This window comes from Hyla sarda, chromosome 7 (assembly GCF_029499605.1).
Source record: "Hyla sarda isolate aHylSar1 chromosome 7, aHylSar1.hap1, whole genome shotgun sequence".
Taxonomy (NCBI): Eukaryota; Metazoa; Chordata; class Amphibia; order Anura; family Hylidae; genus Hyla; species Hyla sarda.
Window position 1 is genome coordinate 8243648 of NC_079195.1, and position 17461 is coordinate 8261108.

The 17461-nt window shown below is 32.6% G+C and overlaps 1 protein-coding gene across 1 annotated transcript in view; it reads right to left on the reverse strand.

The window, feature by feature from the left end:
* EMX2 (empty spiracles homeobox 2) overlaps positions 1 to 16810 on the reverse strand; it is a 37402-nt gene extending 20592 nt beyond the window's left edge. Inside the window, exon 1 of the mRNA XM_056529335.1 lies at positions 16264 to 16810. Coding sequence (XP_056385310.1) covers positions 16264 to 16654 — 391 coding nt within the window. The 5' untranslated portion in view covers positions 16655 to 16810. The remainder of the gene's footprint in view (positions 1 to 16263) is intronic.
* Positions 16811 to 17461: the final 651 nt, after the last annotated feature.

A 17461-nucleotide genomic window follows, 5' to 3' on the forward strand; every position in this document is an offset into this window, starting at 1 on the left:
ACACAACATACAGAAATAGTGCACTATATACACAACATACAGAAATAGTGCACTATATACACAACATACAGAAATAGTGCACTATATACACAACATACAGAAATAGTGCACTATATACACAACATAGAGAAATAGTGCACTATATATACAACATAGAGAAATAGTGCACTATATATATACACAACATACAGAAATAGTGCACTATATATACACAACATACAGAAATAGTGCACTATATATATATATACACAACATACAGAAATAGTGCACTACATATACACAACATACAGAAATAGTGCACTATATATACACACAACATACAGAAATAGTGCACTATATACAACATACAGAAATAGTGCACTATATATACACAACATACAGAAATAGTGCACTATATACACAACATACAGAAATAGTGCACTATATATACACAACATACAGAAATAGTGCACTATATATACACAACATACAGAAATAGTGCACTATATACAACATAGAGAAATAGTGCACTATATATACAACATAGAGAAATAGTGCACTATATATACAACATAGAGAAATAGTGCACTATATATACACAACATAGAGAAATAGTGCACTATATACACAACATACAGAAATAGTGCACTATATATACAACATACAGAAATAGTGCACTATATACACAACATACAGAAATAGTGCACTATATATACACAACATACAGAAATAGTGCACTATATACACAACATAGAGAAATAGTGCACTATATATATACACAACATACAGAAATAGTGCACTATATATACACAACATACAGAAATAGTGCACTATATATACACAACATACAGAAATAGTGCACTATATATACATCATACAGAAATAGTGCACTATATATACAACATACAGAAATAGTGCACTATATATACAACATAGAGAAATAGTGCACTATATATACAACATACAGAAATAGTGCACTATATATACAACATACAGAAATAGTGCACTATATATACATCATACAGAAATAGTGCACTATATATACAACATAGAGAAATAGTGCACTATATATACAACATACAGAAATAGTGCACTATATATACACACACAACATACAGAAATAGTGCACTATATATACAACATACAGAAATAGTGCACTATATATACAACATAGAGAAATAGTGCACTATATATACAACATACAGAAATAGTGCACTATATATACAACATAGAGAAATAGTGCACTATATATACAACATACAGAAATAGTGCACTATATATACAACATACAGAAATAGTGCACTATATATACACACACAACATACAGAAATAGTGCACTATATATACAACATACAGAAATAGTGCACTATATATACACACAACATACAGAAATAGTGCACTATATATACAACAAACAGAAATAGTGCACTATATATACAACATAGAGAAATAGTGCACTATATATACACAACATAGAGAAATAGTGCACTATATATACAACATACAGAAATAGTGCACTATATATACACACACAACATACAGAAATAGTGCACTATATATACACAACATACAGAAATAGTGCACTATATATACACACAACATACAGAAATAGTGCACTATATACACAACATACAGAAATAGTGCACTATATATACAACATAGAGAAATAGTGCACTATATATACACAACATAGAGAAATAGTGCACTATATACAACATAGAGAAATAGTGCACTATATATACAACATACAGAAATAGTGCACTATATACAACATAGAGAAATAGTGCACTATATACACAACATACAGAAATAGTGCACTATATATACAACATAGAGAAATAGTGCACTATATATACACAACATAGAGAAATAGTGCACTATATATACACAACATAGAGAAATAGTGCACTATATACAACATAGAGAAATAGTGCACTATATACACAACATACAGAAATAGTGCATTATATATATACACAACATACAGAAATAGTGCACTATATATACAACATAGAGAAATAGTGCACTATATATACAACATACAGAAATAGTGCATTATATATACAACATAGAGAAATAGTGCATTATATATATACACAACATACAGAAATAGTGCACTATATATACACAACATAAAGAAATAGTGCACTATATATACAACATACAGAAATAGTGCACTATATATACAACATACAGAAATAGTGCACTATATACAACATAGAGAAATAGTGCACTATATATACAACATACAGAAATAGTGCATTATATATATACACAACATACAGAAATAGTGCACTATATATACACAACATAAAGAAATAGTGCACTATATATACAACATACAGAAATAGTGCACTATATACACAACATACAGAAATAGTGCACTATATACAACATACAGAAATAGTGCACTATATATACAACATAGAGAAATAGTGCACTATATATACAACATAGAGAAATAGTGCACTATATATACAACATAGAGAAATAGTGCACTATATATACAACATAGAGAAATAGTGCACTATATATACAACATACAGAAATAGTGCACTATATATATACACAACATACAGAAATAGTGCACTATATACAACATACCGAAATAGTGCACTATATACAACATACAGAAATAGTGCACTATATACCCTGGAGGAATAAACTACAATATACAGGCACAATGCACTATATATACTCCATCTATAAATTACAACACATATTTATAGACACCGCATTATATACAGTCCACGTGCAAGCTGTGAAATATAGAGACAACACTGTATACTGCAAGCAGAAACTATAGTATATATAGACACTGTGCTATATACTACAAGTATATATCTATATATATAAATAGTAAACTATAAAAAGTAAAAACCCTGAACTGTATGCACTAATCATTAGAAGAAGAATATATACATCTAGTACATTATCTATATAAACACACCCACACTGACTACAAGCACAAACCAGAACACAAAACACTTCATTACACACAAGACCTATAAACTACAATTTACACAGACACTAGAAACACTTCACCTGTAAACTACAATATACACAAACACTGTATACAGAGTCACTTCACTTTATACTAGAAGCAGAAACTACAACATAGAGAAAATGTAGTGTATAGTAAAAGCATAAAAGACAGTATAAATAGACCCTGCGCTGTACAGTATATACCCTCCTACAGTATATACAGACACTGCACTCTACACACTCCATCAATAAACTACAATATATAAAAGCATAAAAGACAGTATAAATAGGCCCTGCGCTGTACAGTATATACCCTCCTACAGTATATACAGACACTGCACTCTACACACTCCATCAATAAACTACAATATACAATATATAAAAGCATAAAAGACAGTACAAATAGACCCTGCGCTGTACAGTATATACCCTCCTACAGTATATACAGACACTGCACTTTATTACAAGCTACAGTATGTATATACCCTCCTACAGTATATACAGACACTGCACTCTACACACTCCACCAATAAACTACAATATACAATATATAAAAGACAGTACAAATAGACCCTGCGCTGTACAGTATATACCCTCCTACAGTATATACAGACACTGCACTCTACACACTCCACCAATAAACTACAATATACAATATATAAAAGCATAAAAGACAGTATAAATAGACCCTGCGCTGTACGAACTACACCATAGAGACACTGCACTTTATTACGAGCTACAGTATATACCCTCCTACAGTATATACCCTCCTACAGTATACACCCTCCTACAGTATATACAGACACTGCACTTTATTACAAGCTACAGTATGTATATACCCTCCTACAGTATATACAGACACTGCACTCTACACACTCCACCAATAAACTACAATATATAGACACTGTGCTATATACACCTACAAACTGAAACAGACACACTGCACTATACACATCGAAAGCACAGGTATATACTGTATATCGATATATTTAGTAGAAGTCTACACTAGTGTATATACACACAGCACTAGATAAATATTGCACTGTGTACCCTGCATGTATCAACGTCAATATACAAAGTGCACTATAAACTACAACACACACCACGTATAATCTACAATACATAAATATACTAAAGTACATAGAGACGCTGATTATATACAATCCACATCTACACTACACTACACACCTATATATACACTGAACTACACACTACAGTACAATTACACAGTGCAGTATATACAGACTGTAGTGTACTATGTCATACACATAAACCACAATATACAGTACATAGACACTGATCACATCATGTTATGTCATGACACTGCGATACAAATATACACTACACAGTATATACAGACACTACAATATATACACACACTAAACATATACCACTATACAGTATATATACAGACACTAAGATACATATATACCACTATACAGTATGTACACTACACATATACAGTATATAAAGACACTACAATATTATATATATATATATATATATATATATATATATATATATATACACACACACACACACACACACTACACATATACCACTATGCAGTATATACACTACACATATACCACTATACAGTATATACACTACACATATACCACTATACAGTATATACACTACACATATACCACTATACAGTATATACACTACACATATACCACTACACAGTATATACACTACACATATACCACTATACAGTATATACACTACACATATACCACTATACAGTATATACACTACACATATACCACTATACAGTATATACACTACACATATACCACTATACAGTATATACACTACACATATACCACTATACAGTATATACACTACACATATACAGTATATACACTACACATATACCACTATACAGTATATACACTATACATATACCACTATACAGTATATACACTATACATATACCACTACACAGTATATACACTACACAGTATATACACTACACATATACCACTATACAGTATATACACTACACATATACCACTATACAGTATATACACTACACATATACCACTATACAGTATATACACTACACACATACCACTATACAGTATATACACTACACATATACCACTATACAGTATATACACTACACATATACCACTATACAGTATATACACTACACATATACCACTATACAGTATATAAAGACACTACGATATATATATACAGGGGTCAAGTCCTGGAAAAAAGCGTGGGAACTCTTCCACATAAGGGTTGGTCTTGCAGTACTCTTGCTAATGGGAACGGCGTTCCTGCTATCGATATAGTGCAGGAACTCCGTTCCCACACGTTCCTGCAGGACTTGAGCCCTGTATATATACACTACACATATACCATTATACAGTATATACAGACACTACGATACACATATACACTGTACTACACATATGCCACTATACAGTATATACAGACACTACGAGACATAAATATACTACACATATACCACTATACAGTATATACAGACACTACGAGACATAAATATACTACACATATACCACTATACAGTATATACAGACACTACGAGACATAAATATACTACACATATGCCACTATACAGTATATACAGACACTACGAGACATAAATATACTACACATATACCACTATACAGTATATACAGACACTACGATACATAAATATACTACACATATACCATTATACAGTATATACAGACACTACGAGACATAAATATACTACACACATTCCACTATACAGTATATACAGACACTACGAGACATAAATATACTACACACATTCCACTATACAGTATATACAGACACTACGAGACATAAATATACTACACACATTCCACTATACAGTATATACAGACACTACGAGACATAAATATACTACACATATACCATTATACAGTATATACAGACACTACGAGACATAAATATACTACACATATACCACTATACAGTATATACAGACACTACGAGACATATACTACACATATGCCACTATACAGTATGTACACTACACATATACCACTATACAGTATATATACAGACACTACGAGACATAAATATACTACACATATACCACTATACAGTATATATACAGACACTACGAGACATAAATATACTACACATATACCACTATACAGTATATACAGACACTACGAGACATAAATATACTACACATATACCATTATACAGTATATACAGACACTACGAGACATAAATATACTACACATATACCATTATACAGTATATACAGACACTACGAGACATAAATATACTACACATATACCACTATACAGTATATACAGACACTACGAGACATAAATATACTACACATATACCACTATACAGTATATACAGACACTACGAGACATAAATATACTACACACATTCCACTATACAGTATATACAGACACTACGAGGCATAAATATACTACACATATACCACTATACAGTATATACAGACACTACGAGACATAAATATACTACACATATACCACTATACAGTATATACAGACACTACGAGACATAAATATACTACACATATACCACTATACAGTATATACAGACACTACGAGACATAAATATACTACACACATTCCACTATACAGTATATACAGACACTACGAGACATAAATATACTACACACATTCCACTATACAGTATATACAGACACTACGAGACATAAATATACTACACATATACCATTATACAGTATATACAGACACTACGAGACATAAATATACTACACATATACCATTATACAGTATATACAGACACTACGAGACATAAATATACTACACATATACCACTATACAGTATATACAGACACTACGAGACATATACTACACATATGCCACTATACAGTATGTACACTACACATATACCACTATACAGTATATATACAGACACTACGAGACATAAATATACTATACATATACCACTATACAGTATATATACAGACACTACGAGACATAAATCTACTACACATATACCACTATACAGTATATACAGACACTACGAGACATAAATATACTACACATATACCATTATACAGTATATACAGACACTACGAGACATAAATATACTACACATATACCACTATACAGTATATACAGACACTACGAGACATAAATATACTACACATATACCACTATACAGTATATACAGACACTACGAGACATAAATATACTACACATATACCACTATACAGTATATACAGACACTACGAGACATAAATATACTACACATATACCACTATACAGTATATACAGACACTACGAGACATAAATATACTACACATATACCACTATACAGTATATACAGACACTACGAGACATAAATATACTACACATATACCACTATACAGTATATACAGACACTACGAGACATATACTACACATATGCCACTATACAGTATGTACACTACACACATTCCACTATACAGTATATACAGACACTACGAGACATATATACACTATACTACACATATACCACTATACAGTATATACAGACACTGCTATACATATATACACACACTATACATACCACTACACAGTATATACAGACACTGCACTGTATACACGCCAAACATTAACTGCAGCCTATAGGGGCACTGTCCTATGTTTACTCCAAATACGAAATAAAATAACAACAAACCAAACTCTATATATACGAATATATGGAGACATTCTATATACATCAAATATATTTATATACATCGCATTATAACGTAGAAATAAGTATACACTGCACCCTGTACAAAGACAGAGCTGCAACACTACGAGCATGGTATATACCCTGTATATAACACCCGATATAATATATACTTCAGTAATAAAAAATACACAGTATACAATATAGTAAAAAGTAATATAACACCCAGTATACAATATACTTTATAGTCATTTTAAAAAGTATAAAAATATAAAAATTATATAATATACTCACAGTAATAACAACCAATATAAAATATTCTCACAGTAATATAAAACACAATATATAATATGCTCACAGTAATGTAACAATATATAATATACTCACAGTAATATAAAACACAATATATAATATGCTCACAGTAATGTAACAATATATAATATACTCACAGTGATGTAACAATATATAATATACTCATAGTAATGTAACAATATATAATATACTCACAGCCTCATAAACACCCAATATAGAATATTTTGTGACACGACAGAAATACAAGCATCCATTATTCATATTACCAAAGTAATATAAATACCCAGGATATAATCTACAGTAATATAAATACCCAGGATATAATCTACAGTAATATAAATACCCAGGATAGAATCTACAGTAATATAAATACCCAGGATAGAATCTACAGTAATATAAATACCCAGGATAGAATCTACAGTAATATAAATACCCAGGATAGAATCTACAGTAATATAAATACCCAGGATATAATCTACAGTAATATAAATACCCAGGATATAATCTACAGTAATATAAATACCCAGGATAGAATCTACAGTAATATAAATACCCAGGATAGAATCTACAGTAATATAAATACCCAGGATATAATCTACAGTAATATAAATACCCAGGATAGAATCTACAGTAATATAAATACCCAGGATATAATCTACAGTAATATAAATACCCAGAATATAATCTACAGTAATATAAATACCCAGGATATAATCTACAGTAATATAACTACCCAGTATATAATCTACAGTAATATAAATGCCCAGGATATAATCTACAGTAATATAAATGCCCAGGATATAATCTACAGTAATATAAATGCCCAGGATATAATCTACAGTAATATAAATACCCAGGATAGAATCTACAGTAATATAAATACCCAGGATATAATCTACAGTAATATAAATACCCAGGATAGAATCTACAGTGATATAAATACCCAGGATATAATCTACAGTAATATAAATACCCAGGATAGAATCTACAGTAATATAAATACCCAGGATATAATCTACAGTAATATAAATACCCAGGATAGAATCTACAGTAATATAAATACCCAGGATATAATCTACAGTAATATAAATGCCCAGGATATAATCTACAGTAATATAAATGCCCAGGATATAATCTACAGTAATATAAATGCCCAGGATATAATCTACAGTAATATAAATACCCAGGATATAATCTACAGTAATATAAATACCCAGGATAGAATCTACAGTAATATAAATACCCAGGATAGAATCTACAGTAATATAAATGCCCAGGATATAATCTACAGTAATATAAATGCCCAGGATATAATCTACAGTAATATAAATGCCCAGGATATAATCTACAGTAATATAAATACCCAGGATATAATCTACAGTAATATAAATACCCAGGATAGAATCTACAGTAATATAAATACCCAGGATAGAATCTACAGTGATATAAATACCCAGGATATAATCTACAGTAATATAAATACCCAGGATAGAATCTACAGTAATATAAATACCCAGGATATAATCTACAGTAATATAAATACCCAGGACATAATCTACAGTAATATAAATACCCAGGATATAATCTACAGTAATATAAATACCCAGGATAGAATCTACAGTAATATAAATACCCAGAACATAATTTACAGTAATATAAATACCCAGAATATAATCTACAGTAATATAAATACCCAGGATAGAATCTACAGTAATATAAATACCCAGGATATAATCTACAGTAATATAAATACCCAGGATATAATCTACAGTAATATTGTTGCTAAGCATATAATACAATCACAAAATATATCATATTTTCAGTGATATAAATACCCAAAAATAATTTACTATCAGCATAAATCATAAAGTTATATTAATACCCCACATATAAAATAAACTAATATTTTCACTAAATACGCAGAATATGAAAAACTCCCAGCCATATACAGGCGCATTATATAATACACACTAATACCCAGTATATAATATAGTGCCAGCGACCGGACAGTATAATATATATATAACATATAATACACTCAGTGATATAAATACCCAGTATATAATATAGTGCCAGCGACCAGACAGTATATATATATAAAACATATAATACACTCAGTGATATAAATACCCTGTATATAATATAGTGCCAGCGACCAGACAGTATATATATATAAAACATATAATACACTCAGTGATATAAATACCCAGTATATAATATAGTGCCAGCGACCAGACAGTATAATATATATAACATATAATACACTCAGTGATATAAATACCCTGTATATAATATAGTGCCAGCGACCAGACAGTATAAATATATATATATATATATATATATAACATATAATACACTCAGTGATATAAATACCCTGTATATAATATAGTGCCAGCGACCAGACAGTATATATATATAAAACATATAATACACTCAGTGATATAAATACCCAGTATATAATATAGTGCCAGCGACCAGACAGTATAAATATATATAACATATAATACACTCAGTGATATAAATACCCTGTATATAATATAGTGCCAGCGACCAGACAGTATAATATATATATAACATATAATACACTCAGTGATATAAATACCCAGTATATAATATAGTGCCAGCGACCAGACAGTATAAATATATATAACATATAATACACTCAGTGATATAAATGCCCTGTATATAATATAGTGCCAGCGACCAGACAGTATAATATATATAACATATAATACACTCAGTGATATAAATACCCTGTATATAATATAGTGCCAGCGACCAGACAGTATAATATATATATATATAACATATAATACACTCAGTGATATAAATGCCCAGTATATAATTCGAAATATAATATATAAACCTGCGCACAATTCACACACAATACAGAAGACGCAGCGCTGGGACGAGGCGACCGGTATATACGGGATATATGTTCTTATATACAGGAAGATATTGTAAACTATCACCGGGATATATGTCCTTATATACAGGAAGATATAATAAAACTATCACCGGGATATATGCCCTTATATACAGGAAGATATTATAAACTATCACCGGGATATATGTCCTTATATACAGGAAGATATTATAAACTATCACCGGGATATATGCCCTTATATACAGGAAGATATAAACTATCACCGGGATATATGCCCTTATATACAGGAAGATATAATAAACTATCACCGGGATATATGTCCTTATATACAGGAAGATATAATAAACTATCACCGGGATATATGCCCTTATATACAGAAAGATATAAACTATCACCGGGATATATGCCCTTATATACAGGAAGATATAATAAACTATCACCGGGATATATGCCCTTATATACAGAAAGATATAAACTATCACCGGGATATATGCCCTTATATACAGGAAGATATAAACTATCACCGGGATATATGTCCTTATATACAGGAAGATATTATAAACTATCACCGGGATATATGCCCTTATATATAGGAAGATATTATAAACTATCACCGGGATATATGTCCTTATATACAGGAAGATATAATAAACTATCACCGGGATATATGTCCTTATATACAGGAAGATATAAACTATCACCGGGATATGTGTCCTTATATACAGGAAGATATTATAAACTATCACCGGGATATATGTCCTTATATACAGGAAGATATAAACTATCACCGGGATATATGTCCTTATATACAGGAAGATATTATAAACTATCACCGGGATATATGTCCTTATATACAGGAAGATATAAACTATCACCGGGATATATGCCCTTATATACAGGAAGATATTATAAACTATCACCGGGATATATGTCCTTATATACAGGAAGATATAAACTATCACCGGGATATATGCCCTTATATACAGGAAGATATAAACTATCACCGGGATATATGCCCTTATATACAGGAAGATATAATAAACTATCACCGGGATATATGTCCTTATATACAGGAAGATATTATAAACTATCACCGGGATATGTGTCCTTATATACAGGAAGATATAATAAACTATCACCGGGATATATGCCCTTATATACAGGAAGATATAATAAACTATCACCGGGATATATGTCCTTATATACAGGAAGATATAATAAACTATCACCGGGATATATGTCCTTATATACAGGAAGATATAAACTATCACCGGGATATATGTCCTTATATACAGGAAGATATTATAAACTATAACCGGGATATATGTCCTTATATACAGGAAGATATTATAAACTATCACCGGGATATATGTCCTTATATACAGGAAGATATAAACTATCACCGGGATATATGTCCTTATATACAGGAAGATATTATAAACTATAACCGGGATATATGTCCTTATATACAGGAAGATATAAACTATAACCGGGATATATGCCCTTATATACAGGAAGATATAAACTATCACCGGGATATATGTCCTTATATACACACTATACATACTCACACATTACACACTATACACAGTCACAAACATATATATTATATACAGTCACACACTGTACACCCTCACACACGTATATATATATATAGTGTCAGATACATTGTATATAGTCACATTCGTAATACAGACATATATATTATACACAGACATATATATTATACACAGACACATATATATTATATATACAGACACATATATTATACACAGACATATATATTATACACAGACACATATATTATACACAGACATATATATTATACACAGACATATATATTATACACAGACACATATATTATACACAGACATATATATTATACACAGACATATATATTATACACAGACACATATATTATATACAGACATATATATTATACACAGACACATATATTATATACAGACATATATATTATACACAGACACATATATTATATACAGACATATATATTATACACAGACACATATATATTATATATACAGACACATATATTATACACAGACATATATATATTATATATACAGACACACATATATATTATATACAGACACACATATATTATACACAGACACACATATATATTATATACAGACACACATATATATTATATACAGACACACATATATATTATACACAGACACACATATATATTATATACAGACACACATATATATTATACACAGACACACATATATATTATATACAGTCACACATATATATTATACACAGACACACATATATATTATATACAGTCACACATATATATATTATACACAGACACACATATATATTATATACAGTCACACATATATATATTATACACAGACACACATATATATTATATACAGTCACACATATATATATTATACACAGACACACATATATATTATATACAGTCACACATATATATATTATACACAGACACACATATATATTATATACAGTCACACATATATATATTATACACAGACACACACATATATATTATATACAGTCACACATATATATATTATACACAGACACACATATATATTATATACAGTCACACATATATATATTATACACAGACACACATATATATTATATACAGTCACACATATATATATTATACACAGACACACATATATATTATATACAGTCACACATATATATTATACACAGACACACATATATATTATATACAGTCACACATATATATATATTATATACAGACACACATATATATTATATACAGTCACACATATATATTATATACAGTCACACATATATATATTATATACAGACACACATATATATTATATACAGACATTTATATTATACACAGACACATATATTATACACAGACACATATATTATACACAGACATATATATTATACACAGACACATATATATTATATATACAGACACATATATTATACACAGACACATATATTATACACAGACATATATATTATACACAGACACACTGTACACCCTCACACACATATATATTATACACACACATATATTATACACAGTCACACATATATATTATATACACAGACACACATATATATTATATACAGACACACATATATATTATATACACAGACACACATATATATTATACACAGTCACACATATATATATTATACACAGACATATATATTATACACAGACATATATATTATATACAGTCACACATATATATATTATATACAGTCACACATATATATATTATACACAGTCACACATATATATATATATATTATACACAGTCACACATATATATATATATATTATACACAGTCACACATATATATATATATATTATATACAGTCACACATATATATATATTATATACAGTCACACATATATATATTATATACAGTCACACATATATATATATATTATATACAGTCACACATATATATTATATACAGTCACACATATATGTATTATATACAGTCACACATATATATTATATACAGTCACACATATATATATTATACACAGACACACATATATATTATATACAGTCACACATATATATATTATATACAGACACACATATATATTACACACACACATATATATTATATACAGTCACACACATATATATTATACACACACATATATTATACACAGACACACATATATATTATATAGAGTCACACATATATATATTATATACAGACACACATATATATTATATACAGTCAGACCTATATATATTATATACAGACACACATATTATATATTATACACAGACACACATATATATTACACACACACATATATATTATATACAGTCACACACATATATATTATATACAGACACACATATATATTACACTCACATATATATTATACACAGTCACACACATATATATTATACACAGACATATATATTATACACAGACACACTGTACACCCTCACACACGTATATAGTGTCAGATACATTGTATATAGTCACATTCGTAATACACAGACATATATATTATACACAGACATATATATTATACACAGACACACTGTACACCCTCACACACGTATATAGTGTCAGATACATTGTATATAGTCACATTCCTAATACACAGTCAGTCGCACAGTCTTTACGGTAACATATATATACAGTCACAAATAAATACATTGTATATAAACCTACGTAATGAACAGTCACATATACTGCACACGGCCCCAATACACAGATCGTCTATTCGTAATACACAGTCGCCCATACAATACACAATCATACAAACATTTTATAGTTAAATATTCGGACACAAAGACAAATTATACACACACGCTATATAGAGTCACTTGTATATTACACACCTTATATAGAGGCACTTGTATATTACACACACACGTTATATAGAGTCACTTGTATATTACACACCTTATATAGAGGCACTTGTATATTACACACACACGTTATATAGAGGCACTTGTATATTACACACCTTATATAGAGTCACTTGTATATTACACACACACGTTATATAGAGTCACTTGTATATTACACACCTTATATAGAGGCACTTGTATATTACACACACATACACACACGTTATATAGAGTCACTTGTATATTACACACCTTATATAGAGTCACTTGTATATTACACACCTTATATAGAGTCACTTGTATATTACACACCTTATATAGAGTCACTTGTATATTACACACACACGTTATATAGAGTCACTTGTATATTACACACCTTATATAGAGTTACTTGTATATTACACACCTTATATAGAGTCACTTGTATATTACACACCTTATATAGAGTCACTTGTATATTACACACCTTATATAGAGTCACTTGTATATTACACACCTTATATAGAGTCACTTGTATATTACACACGTTATATAGAGTTACCTGTATATTACACACGTTATATAGAGTTACCTGTATATTACACACGTTATATAGAGGTACTTGTATATTACACACATTTATATACAGTGAGGTCGCAGTTCTGCATCTACGAAAACCGCGCAATCCGGGACCGAACCAAGAGCCGCACATAGAAGAACCGAGCCGTGTGTATTGGTCTCCGGGACGGGTGTAAACCTCCTGGGCTGTGCGGTTGTATCCCGGGCCCCTTCCCCCCTCTTCTGTGGCCCGGGTTCGCTCGTTGTCCCCCGGATCCCCCAGATTTCGTTTTCCTTCCATTGCTGACATCTCCCTGAGAAGAATAATGCGGCTCCTCCAGAATCCTGCCGGGGTCCCGGGGGTCCCTCCCCACCCCCAGACCAGAGCCGCGGGGCCCGGGAGCCGCGGAGCCAAACGAGGTAAAACTTCCCGGGCTACAAAGTAAGAAGTGTTGTAGAAAGTTGCGGCGGAGCCGGAGCTGGGGGCGCGGAGCAGATCCGCCACTTACCTTGGAAGCGATGCCCCAGATATCTGTAGCGGTGGATGAGCCAGGGGTAGAAGGTGGAGGGGTCCCTTTGTTGAGAAGAGAAAAGCGGGTGCGGGGAGTGGGAGGTGGGCAGGGGGTGCGCTGCCAGCGCGTGAGGAGGGGGCACCGGGTGCACGGGCACCGCCGGGTTGGGCGGGTGGGACACAGTCTCTGCGAACACCAAGTCCGGGTTGGAGTAGACGCCCCTGCCCGTGGAGTGGAAGCCGTTGAGGAAGGGGTTGATGGGGCTGGAGTTGGCATAGCTGAGGGCAGCGGGTCTGATGGGCTCCTCGGAGCGGGAGGCCGGGTGGGGACTGTCCTTGGCCACCAGGGACTCGATGGTGAAGCACCTCTTCGGAGCGGGCTGGAACATGGTGCCCGGAGCGGGGAGTGCGGGCAGTGATTGCGGGGGCAGCGCGGTCACCGTCCTCCGGTGCCCAGTGCCAGGCGATCCATGGAAGTGCCGGACTCTCCACAACTTGTGCGCTCGGACTGTTAGTTGCTGCGGGTAATTAGCGCCGCGCTGACACTCCGGCTTCCTGCGCACATGTCGCCCGCTCTGATTGGCCGCTGCACCACAGGGGAGGCTCCTCCGTGCGTCAGAGTGCACAGCCCGGGGAGCGCAGCCACCATCCGCCCTCCGAGCCTCCGCCTGTCACTGGCGAAAAGGAGTTGCCTCGGGACGGAGGACACTGCCCACCCTGTGCCTCACCTGCCTGAAGATGGGGGCGCTCTACCTGGGCACTGCAACATCACACTAGGCACTACAGCCAGACACAGGGCACTACAACCAGACAGTGGGCACTACAACCAGACACTACAACCAGACACTGGGCACTACAACCAGACACTACAACCAGACACTGGGCACTACAGCCAGACACTGGGCACTACAGCCAGACACTGGGCACTACAACCAGACACTGGGCACGACACTGGGCACTACAACCAGACACTGGGCACAACACTGGGCACTACAACCAGACACTGGGCACAACACTGGGCACTACAACCAGACACTACAACCAGACACTGGGCACTACAGCCAGACACTGGGCACTACAGCCAGACACTGGGCACTACAACCAGACACTGGGCACGACACTGGGCACTACAACCAGACACTGGGCACAACACTGGGCACTACAACCAGACACTGGGCAGGACAGTGGGCACTACA